General features: G+C 52.1%; 2 protein-coding genes across 12 annotated transcripts in view; one reads left to right on the top strand and one right to left on the bottom strand.

Moving 5' to 3' along the window:
- NKX2-1 (NK2 homeobox 1) overlaps positions 1 to 12,580 on the bottom strand; it is a 48,282-nt gene extending 35,702 nt beyond the window's left edge. For 2 of the 11 annotated variants that reach the window (XR_005200738.1, XR_001826001.1), the window contains exon 1: positions 5,194 to 6,355. Coding sequence is in view for 2 of the 11 variants with exons in the window: in XM_037739370.1 (XP_037595298.1) it covers positions 9,420 to 10,162; positions 11,119 to 11,507; positions 12,192 to 12,268 (1,209 nt within the window). In the remaining 9 variants the exon portion in view is untranslated. Of the gene's footprint in view, positions 1 to 5,193; positions 6,356 to 8,506; positions 10,163 to 11,118; positions 11,508 to 11,605; positions 11,751 to 12,191 lie in introns of those variants that run through there. The other 9 variants (XR_005200737.1, XR_005200735.1, XM_017530835.2 and 6 more) reach the window with 8 other exon arrangements.
- LOC119471674 lies at positions 11,453 to 15,164 on the top strand. Its single transcript, XM_037739372.1, has 2 exons — positions 11,453 to 11,817; positions 13,782 to 15,164. Exons 1-2 carry the CDS (start codon positions 11,804 to 11,806, stop codon positions 14,128 to 14,130), a joined length of 363 nt encoding a protein of 120 aa, XP_037595300.1. The 5' UTR covers positions 11,453 to 11,803; the 3' UTR covers positions 14,131 to 15,164.
- The last annotated feature ends 6,069 nt before the right edge of the window (positions 15,165 to 21,233 follow it).

Consider the following 21,233-nt stretch of genomic DNA (forward strand, 5'->3'; position numbering starts at 1 on the left):
ATTTATAGCTGGGAGTGGACGGCGCAGTGAGGGAGGTATAGGGAGGAAGAATGAAATATTTAGACCTTTGGGATCCCTGCCATTTGGCACCTATTAAAGAGAACCCTGGGGCTTTTAGGATGAGTTTTGCAGGAAATTGAACAAGCAGGGCCATGAGCTGTACAGAATCCCACCTCCATCCCCCAACATACACACACCTCATCTATTGGTTCTCCTGAGATCTTCCCAGAAGCAGAAATGCTTTACAAGGATATCCAAAAACACACCTGCCTACGAGGTACCACTTTGATGAGGCTAGTAAATTACCCCATTTGAAATAAAAATGGAATCAGCATTAAGAAGATACAATTGTTAGGTTGAGTTTCAATCTGCTGGAACGTTCGTTAGATGTTGATATCTGGGCAGAGACGGAATCTCTCTTTTCCTTAAGAAAATTCGCCAGGGAAACAGCAGCAGCTCGCTGGCTTTGTTTGGTTTCGTTTATTTGTACAAACAAAGATTGTACGTTAAGATCTTTTTTAAAAATCCTTGCAAGTTAGGGTTTGCATCATCGTCGTGACCTAGTGAACTATTATTTGTTATTCTGGGATCGAAATTCCGGGGAAGTTTCTACTCTTCCGCACACCAGACTTGCCGGTGTGGTCTCCCGGAGGTGCTGGGGCCCGCGTCCGCAGGGGGGCGCGGCTGTGGCTGTTCCCAGCGCGGGAACGTGAGGGAGAGCCTGGGCAAGGGCGGGGCAGGGCGGGGCGCTGGGACGCGGAGACTCTGGGCGGGCGGGGGCCGAGAGCGAGGCTGCCGCCTGGGTGTCGGGAGAGTGGCGGCGAGTGGGCGGGGTGAGGACTGGGCCTGGGGAGACCCAGATCTGGCGGGTGCGGGAGGATGAGGCTGCAGGCAGGAAGCGGAAGGCCTGGGACAGCTGCTTCTCTAGGTCCTAGAAACCAAAACTTTCTCAGCGAGAGACCCTAAGACAGGCCGAGGTTTCTTCAAGTGCCCACACTTCTAGTTTAGACACCTGGCAACCAATTGGAACAGCCGGACGCGAGGGGGCCCCCAGGGCTTTGGCGGCGTCGTTGAGAGGCCGCAGAGTTGTCCCTGGGCTTCCCTGAAGGCCCCGCAGACTCCCTGCCAGTCCCTGCCACACCCACCTAGGGCTTCGCAGCTTCAGCCTGAGAATGTTAGTCCCAGGCTACACCGTCTGGCAGCCGTTCCCTTAAAAACCAGTTCAATTTTTTCATTAAGTCTTCTACCCAATCTGTAGACTCTTCATTAAATGACCGTTAACCAGTATCGAGGAGAAGCACAATCAACGTGGTTCCTCTGTTACCTTTCTTGTCGATTTTTTCCTCCCAACCATGGAGTCTCCATTTTCTAAGCAATTAAATTATATATTCAACAGGAATATTCCATTTAAAATACATCAGGACCGAAGACTGATGCACAAGGTCTGAAGCTGGAAGAAAATATTTAGTGCTTGCCTACAGATTCTGTCACCCATCATCTACTCGGAATGCACTCCGTATCTTTCAGCGTGTCCGGCTCTTATGATTGCAAATGGCCCTGTTTTCAAATGGAAATAAGACTTGCAAACTGATTATGTGTATTGAATCAGAATCACTCGCTAGATCCTCTTGTTTAAAATGTATTGAAAAAAGGATGATGGCTGCAGACCTCTGTAACCAGCTCTGTCTCTTCCTGGGGAGGTCGATCTATTTCGCAACTTTTTTGCCATTTGAGCATGTTTCAGCCAGATAATTACATTGCCATTGTATTACCGGCCCAAAGCTCAGACATGGTACACACACCACATCCCAGCCGTCTCCCAAGCCCTCCCCACTAGGATCACTCCCTAAACACCACAAGCACACCACACAGTCATCCACTGCCCCCCACCCCATCACTTTGACCCAGCTGTATATAACCAGCACTTCTCAGCTGCTGCAGCCTCCCGCAGAAGCTCACACATTTTCACCAGGAACAGTTGTTTCTCTTTTCTCCCTGTCTCCTTTACACTCTGGCTTCTTTTTTCTGTCTTTCCACTGAGCAGAACCACATACACAACCCCCAACTAGCTTTCACAGGCACACGACTAATGTAATCTAAGTATTTAGCCATGTTGAGAATTTTCAACAACTAACTGTATTGACATGGCATTGTAATTGTTAGAAAATGGTTCATACAGGAAGATTAATGTGAATATGTTTGTATGATACCATATATCTCAAAGGTTTTCTCTTTCTCTTTACCCCCACCCAGTGCTAAATGATGGCTATGAGTGGGTTGGCTTTTTGTTAAATATTTCCAAAAGGTTCTTCTGTTTGATTTCAGTATGAAGCCAATGGACTATGTAGATGTGTAGAGAGATGTCTGAGTTTTATCTATTGTGTGAGTTGTAGGTATGATACAATGCAGCACTTCCAAAGCTTACTGCACCCAGTCCCAGGATCAGGAGTCCTGCCAGGAAATAGTGCGGCCAGGGAGCAGTGATTGACATTTCAGTTAATACTGTGGGTGGGTGGATAGTGATGAACTAGCTACAACTTCTGTCTGCTGTGGCTTGAGGTAGGGATGTGTGCTCTTTGCACCACGGTGGTTTGAGGGTTGCAATTCTTTCTGAGGCAGTGTTAGAAAGGAAGGAAAAAGCTGTCAATGCCCAGCCCCCCAAGCCCTTAGTCCCAACCCAGGCCTTACAGACCTTGAGGCACCATCAAGTGGCAAGAAAGAGAGAGAGATTTAATCCTCTGTGATTTGAGTCTCCTCTAGAAAAGTCTGTCTCTGCAAATCTGTTTAGAGACTTGTCTGGAAGCATCTGTTGGGACCATAATTTTGCGAGGTTCGCTTTACATATAGACATATCCAGTTCCTTAGACGTTGACTGGGTCTGCTGGGTTATGGCAGAGCGTGCAGCCAGCTCAAAGAACTAGCTCTCAGTCCTCTTCATGTCATTACGGTAATTCCCAGGTTTACATCTGTGCGCGCGCACTCAGCCCTGTGTGTGCTGTAGAGATCGGGTAAATCAGTAGCATGCGGGCCAAATAAAGTCTTGTTTTCCTAGAGCTTTGGACCTTTCAAGCAACGGCATCAGGAGGGAGAATGCCAGGCAAGGTGGAGGCCAACCTGTTGTGGGTCATTTTCCATAGACTGGATCCAGAGCACAGAGACAGAAGAAGGATATCCAAGGACACTTCATGGCCTGATAGCTCTGATTTTATAGAAAGGAAATTATCAACAATCACCAATACTCTAGAATAGAATGTTTAACACTCCACCAACAGCCTGCTGTTACTAACAGCAAGATCTAACAATCAAAGACCAGATTCTCTGGAAATGTGTGAAACAGAGGGGCAAAGGGAGAGGAAAATTAGTCGGTCTTCTTCCTTGTTATCAGATAACACTGACTTGCCCTCTTATTTGCAATACTATGTGAACGCTTAAAGGCTGAAATCAAGAGGCCGTTTGCCTCAAATGTGGAGCAGAAACAGTTTTCATGTGTTAGTTGTTTTTGTTGTTGCCCCAGGGCAGTAGTATTTATGCCAATGATTTTTATAGGTGGATAATATAAGTTTGGAAAGGGACAATTTCTTTTTTGTTATAGAATGCCTCAAAAAGTCTTATCCACAGCTGTGTCTCAGACATCAAGTTCAAATTCTTTAGGAACAGATTTTAATATTTCCTAAAACATAATTAGTTATCCAGAGTTTCACATGACAATAAATAAATAGTCTGACTTAAAGTGGGTAAAACTAAAGAGTTTTGGCCTATTTGAATTTTTAAGGAAACTCTTTCATAAGACACCTTAATTGAGTAGTGCATCTAACAGGTTCTGTAAAATCTCTTACTGATAATTCTATATTGAAGTTTTTTCTTTTGAATATCTTATAAACTAGACATATGTGTGTAAGATAGTTACATATGTATATATACTTTTATACACACATACATATATACATAGACATCTGTGTGCAATCAGTATTAGATGTGGATTTTATCTGGGAGGCAAGAGTTCTCTTTAACAAGTCCCCTTGCCTGCCACATTCATGTTTATGTTTTATTTATATTTTGGGCAGAGCACTAACAGTGATCAATTTATGTTCAAATGTCTTGCAAATAACAAAAATAAATAAAACAGGAAAATGGATTTAAATCTCACCCTTTCCGAAACTTTGCTACAACTCATAATAACAAGGGTAATATATGCTTAGAAAGCAGAGATGAAATGGGAAACATTATCAAGCATGGAGAGGCACAGGAGCCCAAGAACATGCCTTGATGCCCACCAAGTTGGGCATTAGGTCACTATCAGAGAGAAATGCAGCCGGCCACTTCAGCTGTGGCTTCGGCTGAGGCAAAAGACTGTGCTGCCAAGTTGCTGAGCCTGTTCTTTCTCCATTCCTCTGAGATTCATTAAAGAAAGTTCAGAAATACAACTACATGAGGTGAGGATAAGGGCACATGCAAACCCCCTTCAATAAAACGTACTTTTGTCTGCTCCCATCCATATTCAATTCCTTCAGCTTGGATGGACAAACTTTGTAGAGAGGGTGACTGAAAATAGGGTACCCCTTCTAGAAGCAACTGGCTGATGGAGCATCAGAAAACTTTCTGTGCTCCAAGTTGAGGTAAGCTTTCAAACTGGGCCCCACAGAGGGTGGTCTGAAGCCTCAGAAATGCAACTGCACCAGGAGGAACGCACCAGCCAGGAAGGCATGGAGAGCCAGAGAAACGCGGTGTCCAGCGTTCCCTAACCAGGAGCTAGCCGAGCAGAGAAAACATTCAGCCTAGTCCTTCCCAGTACCAGTGTTTCACTTTCCTTCCTTTGAAAAGAAAGCCCTAGTTGAACTGAACCACCCAGCAACCCATGCCTAAGAATTATATCATCTCACGTTCTCATCTCCCAATGGGCTTCCTAGTTCTCCACAAATAAAATCGTCTACTCACTCTGCTTCCTCGCCCTAATAATTGGGGGGTGGGGAGCAGGGAAGGGAGAGCGAGGTCTGGAGACATACGATCAGAATTCAAGGCAGCTTCTCAGAACTCTCTTGTTTAGAAAATGAATGTCTGCCTGGCTTGCTTTTAGTTCAGAAAAGGGGTCAGTCTTTATCAGCACGGTTCATACAGATCCTGGATTTTTTTTCCCTTATCTTAAATTGACCCGCTTTTAAGATAAAGACATAATAGAGAAAGCATTGACCTTACCTGGTCCCTAATGAGTTGGAAGTCAGAAAACCCCGCTCTCCTTTCCTCTTATGTGGATCGCCTGAGAAGAGACTCGCGCTACCTTGTGTGCACTCGTGCCTTGAGATAGCCCCTCACCGACGCTTGGACGCGGTGAGCGCGCTGAAGGCTGGGCGGCCTCTTACAGTCTGAGAATTCCTCCCTGCGGCCTCAAAATTGGAGTCTTGGATGCCAGACCAAGGCACTGTCACTAGAGCTCCCTAGCCCTGGCCCAGGAAGATGTAAAATCTTTTAGAAGGCTCCCGAGCAAGTCTTCCCTATGAAAGGCCAAACTCTAAGCTTCGGGAAGAAGCCTCCTACAAGGACACTGGGCAAGAGCGCCCGGGGCCTCCGAGTCTCCTGGAGTGCGCGCCAGAGCGTTTCTAGCGGAGAGTGTCCGGGCTTGGCTCGGATTTCAGTCGCAGGGCCCCAGGCTACTTCCCACCCGGCCAGCAGCAGGGCCGAGCCCCTGCCCTGTTGGCTGAAGCATTCCCTGCCCCCACCCGCCTTCTGGCCTTGAGGACCGCAGTGTGTGCCCTTGTTGGTAGCGGCTGCAGCCTGGTATCCCTGTCTCCCCTGCTCAGAGCATCTCTGTCTCGCTCTTCTCCCCGCTTCTGAGCCTGGCCCAGTCCCTGACCCCCTAGCTAGCTGAGAGAGCTGATTTCCTTCCTCTCCTGCCCACAGCTCCCAGTTACCAGGCTGGGGCCAGGGTGGGGAGCCCCTTTGGGATGCTAAACATCAAACAAGCCCAGCCTGGGGTTTCAGGGCCCGAAGCCACTAGAGCGGCTCTCCAAGGCTCTCGAGAAAGTCCTCGTGTTTACATGGCGAAGTGGGGGTGGGGAGAGGAGGAAGGGGGGGTGCAGTGTGCAAAATCTCCCCCACTCCTCGCAGCCGTTGGGGCCTAGGGATGGGTAGGGTACTTTGACGGAGCCAAAGCTTCGCGGTGATCTCGGGGTGAACTGTACTGTTCCCAAACCTCGGAAGCTTCCAAGCACCTCAGGACCAGGCACATCCTTGGAATGCTCATTTCTCCGAGAGGGGAGGCCAGAAATTGGGCAGGAGTTGTTGGGCATGAGTTGATGCAGGAGATTCCAGGGAAGGAGGCCGGCTGGCTTTACAGAAGCCGACGGTGCTGTAGGGGCAGAGAGTGTCCCCGGGCTTCAGAACCCTCTTGTACTGCGCCCTGCTCCCACCTATTTCCCTAATGAAACGCTTCAGATTGCATTCTAGGTCTCTACCTGCAGCTGCGACAAGTCACCCAGCCGGAAGCGGGAGCGGGAGCAGATGGAGCCCTTGTGATTGATGGCGAGAAAGAGACCGAGGTCCTGTTTGTCTCGGTCGGTCCGTAAACGCGACTGAGTTCACCTTTCCCCGGGACAAGTAAACAAACTTCAAACTAAGCCGACTCTAGACAGCAAGGAGAAGAATGTATTTGATAGAAACTCCATCCAGTGCAAACGTGATTAAGACTGGGGGTACCACAGCTTACTAAAACAGTGATTCCCAAGGGCTGGCTCCCGGCTAGAATGTGGAGCGGGGCAGCTGCCCTGACCACAGCCGGGCGCCGCCAGCTCCGTCCCCGTCCGGGCTTGGGCTAGGCTGGGGCAGGTTAAATGAAGCTCCAACCCTGTGGGATTCGGACCTAGAGCCAAACAGCAGCTGCAGTATCCACGTCCCTGTCCGCCTGGTCTGAGCTGGATGCCTTAGCCACCTACACTCCCTATCCTAGAACCATGGCTGGCCATTCCAAGCAAGTGGTCAAACTTTACAGGTTTTTGTTTATTTGTTTTCCAAAATGTGAGACTTGCTAAAATCTCCCTTCCCAGCCTTCCAACCAGGACACTCACTGAACCCAACTCTCCTGTTTGGAATCTACGAGTCCCTCTGGATATTGGAAACCGTGTCTCCGCAGTCAGGCCCAGGTTTCTGAGGGAGAAAGCCGGGCCTAGCCCCCAGTCTTAAGGCATCACGCCAGAGGAGCCTCCAGGAAGTCAACAAAGAGGATTGCTGGGTCCAGAGCGAGGACTCTGGCCAGTCTACTTTCCTAACAAGCTCTTGGTGGGGGATCTGCAGGGAGGGCTTGGGAAGAGAAGAAGACAATGAAATGAAAGAGGAGAAGAGAGGGACAAGAAAAAGAAAGTTGAAAATCTAGGTGAGAAGTGAATACATGCCAAATAAGAATCAATTGCCCATAATCCAGTACTTCCAGGCCTAGAGGAAAGTACTGGGAGGGGCATATGCCTCGCTCGCTCAGCAGCCTTTCCCCCGCTGGAAGATTTAGCAAGAGTGACCCAGAAGGAGCAACAGCCATCCAGAAACTACAATTTTTTCTGTGTTCAAACCATTCCTTTTTTCCTCCCTCTCATCCCTAATGGAGCTCCCAACAAAAACACTGAACGCTGAGGAGACCAGGAAATTAGAGGTCGGAAGAAAGGAATCAAAAATGATTTTTTTTTTTGCTTGGCATGGGAGGTAGTGGCCAGGAAGTGAAGAACTGGAAACAGGAGAAAGATTCATTGCTACAAAAATTTAGGAACCCAGAGATAAAAAACCAGTGCAATAAACAGTGAAATCTCAGCTCCTGAAGTCCTTCCTGGGACATCCTCAGTCCTGTCACACAGTTTTGCTCCACTGGAGGCCAAAAGAGCCAAAAGCAGCAGTGGCTGGGGTGTCTGCTGCTCGTCCCCGAGAGGGCATCCCTGTTTTAGGGCACAAACAGAACCCCAGAATGACTTCCTCACTTTCCAAAACAGTCTCTCACCGAATTCTGTGAAGGAGCTCCGCTAAGGAAAAAAGGTTCAATGTTCAAATCTATAGAGGCGATCCATTCACTAAAAACCAGAACTCATTCAGAGTTATTTAAAATAGTTGTCTTCTCTCACTGTTTTAAAACGTTGGCTCAGCTTTGTGAGACCACAGTAGACAGCAGACAGTTCTGAAGCTCCTATCAACAAAAGTCTGACTCTGAAAATGAATCTTTTGATCTCTTTCTCTTCCTCTTCCCCTCTCCCTCTTCTTGGTGGAAGTAGTTTGGCATTTCTGTCCTCCACTGCAGTCTCAGGACTGCTCAAGATTTGGTTCCACACAGGTTCCGAGGCAGAACAAAACTCCCTTTTCCCGTGGGGCAGGGACTCTAGGCCTGGCCTCTTTACCTCCTTAACCGGTTCAGAATCCTTTGAACTCAAACTCAAACAATTTGATTCTCATCAGACCAAAAACAAGATCCTCCCAAGCCGCTCCCCCTGCCCCACCAAAAGCCATTTAAAGCCAAATCAAAACCAAACAAAAAGGAGGGTTTTAATCAGAAAAAGAATCTTTTTAATTTGTATAATTTATTAGAAGCTTCTTAGGAACTATATTTAAGCCAAATATCTACATAAGTTACAACAGAAAAAGACTGATGCCGCAAATACCAAACTGCCAAATAATATACACAGATTTGTCAATGCCCATAAAAAATATGAAGGGCTGGGGACTGGGAGTGGTTTTTCTTTTTACAACAAATTTACAGATTACTAAAACCTAGGCATTTAGTCCAACTTTTGACAGCGTTTTACAGCTACAAGTTCACATCAAACGTAACAGTTTTCGCGGAGGGACGGTCGTGGCTGAGCCTAGGCGGCCAGAGGGCGCCGGGGAGGGGGCACTTCCTTTGTGTCAGTGACAAGTGGGTTGTGTCGAAGACTCTTTGCTCTCCCCAGCTCCCGTCCTCCCTTCAAAAAAAAAAAAAAAAAAAAAATCCTGGTATTTACAAGCGAGTCCACTTTGCTGGCAGAGTGTGCCCAGAGTGAAGTTTGGTCTTTAGAGTCCAGAGCCATGTCAGCACAGAGCCCTCTCCAAACTGTGCCCTGCCCTAGGGTGGGAAACCCATTTGAATTACCAAAAAAGACACCCCCAAAGTTGTTTTATGCCCTTCTCTGCTTAAAGATTCCTTAAGAAATTGGATTCGCTTGGTTATTTTTATTTTCTTTCTTTCTGTCTGTCTTTTTTTAACCCACAAATTTTAGGGGCAAAAAAGGAAAGACGTCCAGCAATTTGGCCTTTGTGTTTTTGTTTTTGTTGTTGTTGTTGTTGTTCCGTGGTCGAAAAGCGGTCAGGTTCTTAAGAAAAGTCGAAGCGCGTGGAGCAGCGGCGGATGGTGGTCTGTGTGGCGGGCAGGAGGGAAGCGATGTGGCAGAGCGCTGGGCTAGGGCCGGCCCGGCGTCCTCTCACCAGGTCCGACCATATAGCAAGGTGGAGCAGGACATGGTGCCGTAGTCCGAGCCCGAGGAGTTCAGGTGGGACAGGCTGGAGACCTGGCCCTGCAGCGCCGCGGGGCTGGCGGCATGGTGCGCCAGGTCCGGAGACTGGCCTGCACTGCCCGGCTGGTGGCCCGGGTGTGCACCAAGGCCGGCGCCACCGCTGCCCACGGAGATGGCAGCTGCCGCCGCCTGCGCGGCCTGCGCCTGCTGTTGTGCCTGCTGCTGCGCGTGGCCTTGTAGGCTGGCGGCGCCCGGCGCGGGGGCACCCGCCTGGCAGGGTTTGCCGTCTTTCACCAGGACCGGCACGGCCACACGGCGCGGCGACTGCTGCTGAGCCTGTTGCTGCTGTGGGCACCCGGCGCCCCCGCCGCCCCCGCCGCCTCCGCTGTCCTGCTGGAGTTGCTGCTGCGCCGCCTTGTCCTTGGCCTGGCGCTTCATTTTGTAGCGGTGGTTCTGGAACCAGATCTTGACCTGCGTGGGGGTCAGGTGGATCATGCTGGCCAGGTGCTCGCGCTCTGGCGCCGACAGGTACTTCTGTTGCTTGAAGCGTCGCTCCAGTTCGTACACCTGCGCCTGCGAGAAGAGCACCCGGCGCTTCCTGCGCGGCGCGCTTGGCAGCGGGGCCATGTTCTTGCTCACGTCCCCCAGCGAGCCCAGGCCGCCCATGCCGCTCATGTTCATGCCGCTCGCCGGGCCCATGAAGCGGGAGACTGTAAGCGACAAACGCACAGCGTCGGCCGGGGCCAGGCCGGGCCAGGCCACCCCAGTTTTCCGCGCCATTGGCCGGCCCGGCCCGCCCCGACCCGACGGCGCCCTCCTGACCCAGGCAGCCTAGCGCTCGGTCCCAAGAGGCCCATCCTCTGGGGACTGCCAGCGTCTGCCCCAGGCGGTGGCCGTCGAGGGCTGCACTGGAGCGCTCACAGCCCCAACCCTGGCTGCCCACCCTCAGTCTCAGTTCCCTCTTTCGAACCAATAGGCGCAGTGGGGAAAAGGCCGCTTCTGCTCCTTTAGTGCCTGCCCAGCCCAGGTCAGAGCAATGAGATTAGCTGGCCACAGGCGGCGAACTGGGCTCAGGCCGGGAGCTGGAGTCCCACGGTAGACCCCAATTTGGAGAGGTTAGGCGAGGGGGTGTTGACTTCCAAAAGCTGGAGCCCCCAGATGCTTTGCCTCTTGGCTTCTCTCCTGTCGGCCCCAGTGAGGGCACCTGCTCAGCCCCTCAGAGTCCCCTCCGGAACTGCAAGTCTCCCACCTGCCCAGACTCCGCTAGAGAGAGGACCGGGCCGGGCGCTCCAGTGCCTCCCAACAGAGCAGCCTCCCTCCTGACTGGGCCTGGCCTCTCCGCGCTCTGCTCCCTGAGCTCGGGGTCGCTTCCCTGGGCTCCCCGAGGTCTTCTGAGCGGAGCAGAGCTGCCAGTCCACCGCGCCTAGGAGACACCGAGTACCCGCATCTGACCGCAGGACCCCAGCGCTACCAATTGCCTGTTCTTGGACCCCCAGACGAGCAGAGGGAAACATCCCCAGCTCCCACACCCTAGTACTTGGCGCCGCTGCCGGGCCGCCCACCCTGATGCCTAGCGGGCAGCCAGCCGGCGCCGCGCCTTCTGGACGGCTCTCGCCGCACCTCCTGAGCTCAGCCCGCGGCCCCGCAGTGGGGCGGCCTCACTTACTGGCGGCGGGGAAGCGCGGGTCTGGGTTGGCGCCGTACCATCCGGGGCCAGAGGCGCTGTTCCTCATGGTGTCCTGGTACGGCGGCAGCTCGCTCATGTTGCCCAGGTTGCCGTTGCAGTAGCCCCCCACCGCGGAGTGCGAGAGCTGGGGCACCCCCGCCGCCGTCATGTGGTAGGCGGCGGTGACGGCGCCGTGGTGCCCCACGGCGTGCTGCTGCATGGCTGCGGCCGGCGGTGCAGCCTGGCCCTGCCTGTACGCCGCCAGCGGAGCCCCGAGGCCGCCGCCCTCCATGCCCACTTTCTTGTAGCTTTCCTCCAGGGGACTCAAGATGTCAGACACTGAGAACGGAGTCGTGTGCTTTGGACTCATCGACATGATTCGGCGGCGGCTGGAGGAGGAAGGAAGAGGAGGAAAAAAAAAGGGAGAGGGGGAAGGCGAAGCCTCGTTGCTTTTTTTTTCTCCCTTTGCCAAATATTCTGCTGTTACCTTAACGCCGATCTTGTTGGATGTACACGTAACGGAGTGGACCGAGTCCTCCTTAATTGGCTTGAGTGGAGGCTCGGGGGCTGCCTCGCGTTTGTTTTAGCCCGGCGCCAGGTTTTAGGCAGCCACCAGAGGCGGGGCGTAAGCGCTAAAGCAACAAGACAATAGAAGCCTACATCTTGCCCGAGATAATTAGCTTACATGCTGATGACAAGGTAAACACCTTTAAGTTTCACTTGTCAGGATTTTTAGGTCTCAAAGAGAGAGAGAGAGAGGCAGACTCGAGACCCAAAGCATTTCCCCCCTCCCTTAGACACCCCCACCCCCATTTTTTTGTGGGGTACCAGCGGCGCGCGGGGAGGAGGTGGAGAGGAGGGGAAGGAGGAGGGAGCCGAGAGCGGGGAGGGCAGGAGGTGGGGTGGAGGAGTAACAGAGGAGGAGAGATGGTTGGGAGGAAGAAAGGTAAATGCTGCTTTGCAACCAACTTGCGGAGTTACAAAGTGGAACCACTTTCCAATTCGGTTGGGGTTCCCCGGGCGGGGATAGGTCTTTAGGAGGAGGGGGCCGAGGGACGGGGTGGGGGTTTCACCTGAGCCTGCCGGGGCTGCTCCTCCCTCCCGCCGCGGCCTCCCAGCCCCGCGCCTTCCCACTGCCTCCGGACCACATCGGGCTTCGCTGCGCTGAGCCCCAGTCGCCACCAAATGAGCGAGCGAGTCTGGGGACGAACCCTGGGGCCGCACCGTTGGTCTACGTGTCTGTCAGTCTGTCTGCCTCTCTTCTGCAGCCGTCAGAGGGACACCTCTGCTCCCCGCCCCCTTTCCTTCTACCCAAGAGACCCCGAGCGGGCGGAGGGGGCGCTGAGTAGGGGATCGACTGCCTCCCCGAGGCTGTCCCGGATCCCCAAGCCACCACCCGCCCCCGCAGCTCAGGGGTTTTTCTGTGGGCCACCACCCCCAACACGCCTCCCCCCAGGTCTTTCCCCACCCCCACCCCCGGCCAAGCAAACACAGCACTGGCCCCCTGAGCTGGGAGCATGGGAAGGGGTCTAACGGGAGGGTCCGTCACTGAAGTTGCCCCACCTCGAACAAACCTGGTGTCCCTGACCCTCGCCCATCTCCCAGACACGAGGAGTTCTGGGGCTGGAGTTGACTTTCCGAGGACATCACAGCCCTAGCACCCGAGCCCAGAGCCACGCTGTTTTCCCCTCTGATGCTTCTGGGAGAGCACGGGCAGGGAGCGGCGTGAGTGCCCGCCAGTCTGTAGCCGGGCGGAACGGAGCCTGAACCCCGGCGGCTGGAGCGCTGGCCAGGAGGGGGCGAATGCCGAGGTGCAGGCAGCCTGGCGGGCGGGAGGCTGGGCTGAGGCTCGCCTCCGCCCGGAGCTCAGCCATGCAAAAGTGCACTTGCTTCCCGGGAATAACCAAATATCTTTGTTTAAAGTGGTGGCGTAAATGGCCAGTCGCTTTGTGGCCATGCTGGATATTAGTAGATGAGGATCATTCTGCTTCAATTGGGCGCCTCTCATCCGACGAGCAAGAAACTGCTTAGGAGGAAGTGGGTTTCCTGTCTGCGCGTTCCCAGGCTTCAAGTGTGGGCCCCGCGCCTTGAGGGTCCTTGGGCGCCTGGCGAGGGGGAGCTGTGGGCTGCGCTCCCCAGCTGGGCCGGGGGCGTCCCCCACGTTACTCCGGCCAGGCTGGGGCCTGCAGCCGAGTCGACTACCGAGTGGAGCCCTGCACCGCGCAGATTTTGAGACCGACTCCGGTTTTTGTCCTTGTATTTTAAACGTTTTTATTATTGTTTTTGTTTGGCTTTCTCTTTGGCTGTTTTAGCCTCCTCTCCGCGCTAGGGGCTGGGAGGGCGGAGCGCTCCCCGGCCGAGCCTGGCAGGTGCCCCCAAGACACCCGCACCGGCCAAGGAGCTTCTTGAATTTAGTTTTTGTTTTCACATTTTCTCTCCCTTCCGTGCAGAAAGGGAGTTCCTGATGATGAACAGGCAGTTTTGAGCTACTTAATTCATCCAGGTTCCTTTTATTATTACTATTATTAATAGCAATTATAGTACAGAAAGTTTTGTTTTTAAAGATTTCAGCCCTCTCCTTGAAGAGTGCTCTGTATTCCCTCAATATAAAGCCAACGTCTATGCTAACATTCTCTTTTCTCACCGCCTACCTTCTTTACCAGCGGAAAGAAAGCGCAGGGCACCTACCGCCCTCCCACCTGGACCCGCGTTTCCGTGCCGCCCCCATGGCAGCGCTGGGGAGAACACCCTGCGTTTGCGCAGGGAGACGCGCTCTCGCCGCTTGTGTTGCGAAAGACCAGAGCGAAGCCCTGCTGCTTGCCCTTCCTTCCCAGGGGGTTCTCTGGGGGGCGCTCTCAGGATCCGACGAACTGCGCCTTGGTCACTGTGGTGTCTAAGCAAGGAGGGGAGACGACGCTGGGCTTAAGCGAACCACAGAGAACTGGCAACGCTGAATACAGACCTTGTTTGCAGGCTCGACCCGGGCGGGCCTGCGTCCCGAATGGGGTCTGATTGCGAAGGCGGGGTGGGTTTCCCAGTTACCCAGCTTCTTTCTCTCACTCACCATTATTTTATAGTTGTTGGTAAATTTAAGAAACACCAAGTGTAGAATGCTGTACATCTCTCCCAGTCTCAACGCCATTTAGAAGTGGAGATCACTCTTCACAAGGTTTTTGTGAGACTCAAGTAAGATGGAGCACATCAAAGTGCTTTGAAAGCTTTGAATGTTTTTCAGCTCGGTGCCAGATGCCGCAGTTATTATCATGATTATCCCCACCCCCTCTTTAGGTCCCCAGACTTGAGTAAGAGTTGGATGAATCTTCCACAGCCCCTGGGTCCTGTCTACTCGGCCTTCGTCCCTTGGCAGCTTTTCAGCCTCTCAGCAGGTCACAGGTGCACGTGGCTGGCAGCTCCCTGGCCTCCAGCTGGGAGAGTCCCAGGGCAACCGGGCCTGCAGCTCTAGAGGGAGCCCCTGCCCTGCCGTTCTGGACCAGTAACCCCCTCCCCAGAATCGCGCAGCAGGTGGCGAGTCTGGGAGCTGAACTGGAGCGGAGCTCGCAGTGGCTGGTGCGGGCAAAGACTCGCGCTTCCCTCTGGGGCGAAACTGGGACTGCGCTTCAACCTCTGTCTGCAGGCGTGCTTCTCGCGCTCGCCAGCAAGCTCTCGTCTTCACCCCGCCTGGGCCTTTGCAGAGCCCTGCCGCCCAGGCTCCAGCGCCTCTCCTATCCCAGCCCCTTCTCAACACGCGGCTGTGCCTTCTTCCCCAGGACCGCTGCACCGCCAAGAATAAGCCCGGAGACTAAGGCGTCTTGTGGGGAAGAGGAGGATATCTGTATCCCCGAGCTTATCCAAGCAAAGGCGTTGAGAGTCCCTCCCATGGCCCAAAACACCTCCTTCTGACCGAGGAGCATTCTTTCTTTCCTCCTGGAGGGGTCTTGCAGGGCCCTCTCTGCGCTGCTTTCTCAGGCACCATCGGATTCATCCTAAATAGGGCAGACCCCAGCTAAATCAGTAATTTTTTTTCCCATGAATACGAAGAACCCCAATTCCACTTCTCGAAGTCTGCGTGTCTTCCTTTATTCCACAACTAACTCGCTCCCGGGTGGAGTGGGCACAGTGGGGAGCGATCAGGGCAGGGCAGTGCCCAACGCTGGCCCCTCTCTTTCCCTGGCGCGGCCTCACACGGTCGCCGCCTTAATTCCAACCACACTCTGCTTTGCTGGCTGGGGCTCGGCCGGGAATACAAGGGGGCGAAGGCCCAGGCTCGGCCCTAGACGAGCGAAATCGCCGTCAGCCTTTGCTCACACCAGCATGGCCACGGGGACACTTCCTTCTCTCCCTCCAGTGTCACTTTGCGAGACAACAGAGGGCTCATACAGAAGGGTAATTCAGGTCTGTAGCTTGGACCGGGTGGAACTGTGAGGCGGAACCACCTGTCTCACCGCCCCACCCCACAACTGCTTTTTCTAACTCCCTTTGCAGTCCTTCTCTAAGGCCTGAGCGACCCTGTCTCCTGGTAGTGTTATTTTTCTCCGAGTTTTTTCGCAATTTATGATTCGCTCAACACTATTTATTCAGCTCGGGCTCAGTGCCAGGGACTGTGCTAGGCCCGAAAATTCATCCTTAATCTAGATCCAGCTCCTACTCACACGGAGCTTACACATTCACAATAAATCACCCAAATAATATGTAGTTACTTTCTGATAGATGTTACTGCAGGGTCCAATGAGATAGAGAGGGTTGTAATGGAGGTTTGTGTGTGGGTTTCCGCACCAATTCTTAATCTCCCAGCATTCCAAGTTCGTGAGAGGAGCCCTTGAGTAAAGTCAGAAGTCCTAGGTTTGACCTTGGCTTTGCCACTTTCTAGCTATGCAGTACCGCTCTTGTGGGCTCCCACCACACCCTGGAGTCACTACCATCACAGCCAGAATAAACCAGTGTGTTTCCTGGCTCCTCTCCTTGAGGGTGAGACCCTGTTTTATCTATCTTTGAGTCCCCCAGTGCCTTTAAAAATGCGAAGAAAACACGGCCTGCTAGCGCGCACCTGTTTCCTGAGCTGTAAAAAGGGTCACACCCTGCCCTGTGTGCTGGCCTGGTTTGTGCTAGGGATCCAAACAATTCAGGACGAGATCACGTGCCTGAGTTTGTAGATCACAGAAGTCGCTAACAAAAGGAGTTATTCCCTCTGATTCCGTATTTTTTATATATAGAAACTGTTAATCTAGGCCTTTGACCTTTAACAAGAAGCACTTGGGCCCCTCAGCTGCTCCCTAGGGTCTCCCACAGCCAGGCACAGACTTCTAGGCCAGGCTGAGCTGGGCTCGCGAGTGCCGTCGAGGCAACCAGGTGCAGGGAGAGGAAGGCAGGAGCGCGACTGGACGCTTGGGGGCGCTGCTGTGCAACCCCAAGATAGGAGGCGTGCCTCGGGCTTCCTCTCTCTGGAGGGGTCAGGCAGGGCCCCCTCTGCGCTGCTTTCCCAGGCACCAGAGCCGAAAGCCTCAGAGGGACCGCGGGAGCTCGGGGCGTGCAGACAGGTGGCTTTCACAAACGCAGTGGAAGAAAGGTGCCTCGACTGCTCTCTCTCCCGACTTGACCGTCTAGGACCTTGAGGGGACCTTCCTTTTGGGAACGCTTTTCTCAAGTCGTGGCCTGTGGGCAGGCTGGGAGTGGGGCGCAGAGACATCGGAGCGCGGCTTCTGCATCTCCCTTTCTCGCACAGGCGTGCTCTGCGGTGGGAATGGGACGCGAGGGCGCGCCTATGAGGGCGAGTCCGTCGAAGAAAAGTCCGGTCCTTAGGCCTTTGGCGTTGAAGAATCTGTTTTCCTGTCGGGTCAAGCCCATCTAGAAGTTAACACCTGTGGTCTCCAAACTTGCCTATTTTCATGTCATGCAGTTCAAGCCAAGATTCAACTCGTCTTGAGTTTTTGTATTTAGAGCCCCTGCCTTCTCCACCGACTCCAGAGGCGCCCTCTGGCGGGAAGGAGCCTGGGTAGGAGGGACTCCGGGGAGCGGGTTACAAAGCAGAGAGCAACGGGAGCTCAGCAGCCCCCTTTGAACTGCGGAGAAACCGAGACGAAGACGGGAGGTGGGGGCACGGGCCTGAAGCGGCCAGCTGGCCCTGCGAGGCCCGCGCCGCCGCGCTCCGCGGCGAATCAGCCAGCCGCTCCAGTCGGAAGGGGCGGGGACACCCTCGGGGGCGCTCTAGGGCGCCTGCGGCTCTGAGGCAGGTTCGCAGCTGCACCCGAGATTTAAAGGACAGATTCCGGTAGGATCCCGGTGGGCGGCGCGGGTGTTTTCGCCCCAGGACCTGTGCAGTCTCATTCAGCTTTGGGGGGTCGAAACCTATAGCTCTTTCTGACCCCCATTCCCTAACAAATCGCAGTCCCAACAGTGTGAGCCCGTGGGCCTCGGGTGTTCGCGTTTCCCGCGGGCTCTCCAGCAGCGCTGGGGTTCCTTCCTCCGCTTTCCTCCCCTGCAACCTCCCGCCCTAGCCTGTCTCCCCCACACCCACAACGCTTGTCCCAGGCAGTTTCCGGTAGCCGCGGTACCGATCCCAGGCCAGTGGGTTGGGGGTGGGGGAAAGCTGGAGCGGGAATCTCTGAGGCCTAAGGTTTTTTGGGACTTGACAGAGGCTGGATTCCCCCTCGTAGCCCAGTGCTTGTGGGCTAAAGGTTGCAGACCGGGGCGATCCACAGCGCCCTCTTCCGGCGGCCGTCTGGAGAACTACGGCCTTAGAGCAGTCTCTGGGAAGCTTTGCTACTAGGTCCTGGCCAGGGAAAACTGGTAGTGGACAAAGACTGGTAGTACATCCTCCGCGCAGTCGCTCATTCTAAGTATCAACGCGACCATATGTCAGGCTCTCTATCGGTCCACCCAAAGCCAATATAAGTTATAATTGACTCTTTGGATCACCCAATCTCCTTGCACCAGCTATTTGAAAGAACCCAGGTGTAGATCAGGGCTTGGAAGCTGCTCTTATGCCTAAAGTCCTCTTTTAATTATGCTTTGCCTCAGAATCTCGTTATGAGAATGTCCTCTCCAAGTCGGAGGGCATTTGAACTCTCATTTGGTGGCCAATGGAGTAGCTTGCACTTTCTGCATGTCCTTTCTGGAGGAGGCAGTGGCCCTATTAGCTTGACAGCCTGACACAAGGGGGTTCAGCCTTGTGTTGGAGCAGTAGGAGCATAAGCCCTGGAAAATACTGGAGCAAGAAAATTTCTGAGACTAACTACACTTGGTGGGTTCCTTCCAGCTCTCCAGTCTATGGCACCAACTCACTCAGGCAGACTTTCCCCCAAATTATTCCCCCTTCTTTGGTCTCTGGCCAAAACCAGAGATCCTCTCCACCTTCCCAAGCCCATCCCAGTCAATATGCCTATGTTACTCTGCTTTTGTTCTTTTACACTTAGCCAGAATATCATTCTTTCCAGCCTAACAACTAAGTCATGTCCTTCTCTTAAAAAACCCAGTTGCCTCTTCTGACAACTAAATGCCTGACACATAGTGAGTGCTCAATATACATGTGCAGAATAAATGGATGAGTCTCTATTACACTATTCTGTTACATTAATGAGCAATTAATCCTAAATGAATGATTTCTAATTGCCATGTGTTTGTGTGTATGTCTGTTTAGGTAGACTGTAAACTCCTTATTTTCTGGTTTTCTGGTTTTTTTTGGGGGGTGGGGGCAGGTTTCCCCAAGACAGGGTCTCTCTCTGTTGCACAGGCCAGAGTATAATGATGTAATAATAGCTCACAGCCACCTCAAGCTCCTAGGCTCAGGCGGTCCTACCTGCTCGGTCTCCCAAAGTGCTGAGATTACAGGCATGAGCCATTGTGTTCAGCCAGCTCCTTGATTTTAAGGGCCATTTCAAAACACTTAGACATGTTCCTAGAAATGTGCCCAGCACTCAGGCATTTGATAATGTTAATCACCCCTTTCTAAAATTCTCTCATTGGCTGCAGAGTCACCACTCTATCATGATTCTCTTCCTCCATCTCTGGACATTTCTCAGAGACCAGGTTCGAACTCCCGTCCTGCACTGTATACCCATCCCCATGGCTTCAGTTGCCCCCTGTTGTTGATGGCTCCTAAATCCATATCTCTAGCCAACCTCTCTTCAGAGCTTCCAATCTATATTTTCAGTTGTTTAACTCCTCATGTGAATTTCTACCTAATCTAACATATCCGAATCTGAACTTACACTGTCCCAACTTGCTTCTTGCCCTGTGTTGTTGATCTGGGTGAATGGCATGAACATCTCCCCATTCCCACCATCCTACTCCAAGCTCCTGTGCTAGTCAGTTCCATCTGCCATAACAAAATACCACAGACTGGGTGGCTTACACAATAAAAATTTGTTTTCTTACAGTTCTGGAGGCTGCAAACTCCAATATCAAAGTCTAGCAGGATTTATTTGCTAGTGAGGGGTCTCTTACTGGCTTGTAGAGAGACGCCTTCTTGATATGCCTTCACATAGCAGAGAGAGAGAGAGGTTTTTTATAAGCCACAGTCCTAACAGATTAGGGCCCCAAACTTATGACTTCTGTTAACCTTAATGACCTTCTGCTATGGTTTGAATGTGTACTGTTCAAAATTCTGGTTTTGCCGATGTGATAGTATTAAGAGGTGGAGCCTTTAAGATGTGATTAGGTCATGAGGGATCCTCCTTCCTTAATGAGATTAAGGACCTTATAAAAGAGGCTTCATGAAACATTTGGCTAGCTTGCTGTCTTGAACTTCTCCCATGTGAGGACACAGTGTTCCTCATCTTGTTGCATCCTCTGGAGGGCCAGCCTCTTGATCTTGGACTTCCAAGCCTCCAGAACTGTGAGAAACAAATTTCTGCTGTTTTTAAACTACCCAGTCTCAGGTATTCTTTTATATCATCACAAATGGACTAAGATACCTTCTAAAGATCCTATCTCCAGAGAGAGTAACATTGGGAATTAGGGATTCAACCTTTGAGTTTTAGGGGGACATAATTCAATAGCTGGTCTGAAACCAAATACCTCAATATCAACCTTTTCCTCTCCCTCAACCAACTGGTCATAAAGTCATTTCCATTCCACATCTTAGGTGTATCCCAAATCCAGCCCCACTTCTTCCTAACCAGTTCTTCTCTCCATTCATTGCCTCAACTGGGCCATCCATCATCTACTACCTCATCATCTAGCTCTTATTCCTACTCTAGGTTTTCCCAGTCTAATACACAATCCTGTCCACAGGACAGAGTACAACCTGTATCTCCAAACTAATTTCTTCTTGCTTCCCTACCTATCCTCTCACAACCTACTTTTTAGCTACTCTAAACTTCTCACTTTTTTTTTCATTTTGTACAACTTTATTAAAGTATAACTGAGAGAACAAGAGAGAAAGTTTTCATTTTGTTTTTGTTTGTTTGTTGAGACATAGTCTTACTTTGTAACCCAGGCTGGAGTACAGTGGCCAGATAATAACTCACTGCAGCCTTGACCTACTGGGCTCAAGAGATTCTCACGCCCCAGCCTCCTGAATGGTGGGACTACAGGTGCACACCACCATGTACAGTTTATTTATTTTTTTATTTTTGGTGGAGACAGGTTTTATTATGTTACCCAGGCTGGTCTCAAACTTCTAGCCTCCAGCAATCCTCCCACTTCAGCCTCCTAAAGCACTGGAATTACGGGCGTGAATTACTGTACCCAGCTTGATTTTCTATATTGTTTTTCTGTTTTCCATTTCAACTATTTCTGGTCTCATTTTGATTTCTTTTATTCTGCTAACATTGTGTTTAATTTGCTCTTCTTTTTCTAGTTTCTTAACATAGAAGCTGAAGTCATGGATTTAAGACTATTACTAGCATCCTGTGGCTGTTATAACAAATTACCACAAACTCAGAGGCTTAAAAAACCAGAAATGTATTCTCTCACAGTTATGGGAGCCAGAAGTCTGAAATCAAGATGTCCGCAGGTTGTACTCTCTCCAGAGGCTCTGGGGAGATTCTGTTCCTTGCTTCTTCCAGCTTCTGGGTGCTTTTGGCATTTATTAGCTTGCGACACATTACTCTAATCTGTCTCCATTTCCACCTGGGCTTCTCCTTTGTATGTGCTTTCTTTGTCTATCTCTTATAAAG

This window comes from Cebus imitator, unplaced genomic scaffold (assembly GCF_001604975.1).
Source record: "Cebus imitator isolate Cc_AM_T3 unplaced genomic scaffold, Cebus_imitator-1.0 Scaffold69, whole genome shotgun sequence".
NCBI classification, from domain to species: Eukaryota; Metazoa; Chordata; class Mammalia; order Primates; family Cebidae; genus Cebus; species Cebus imitator.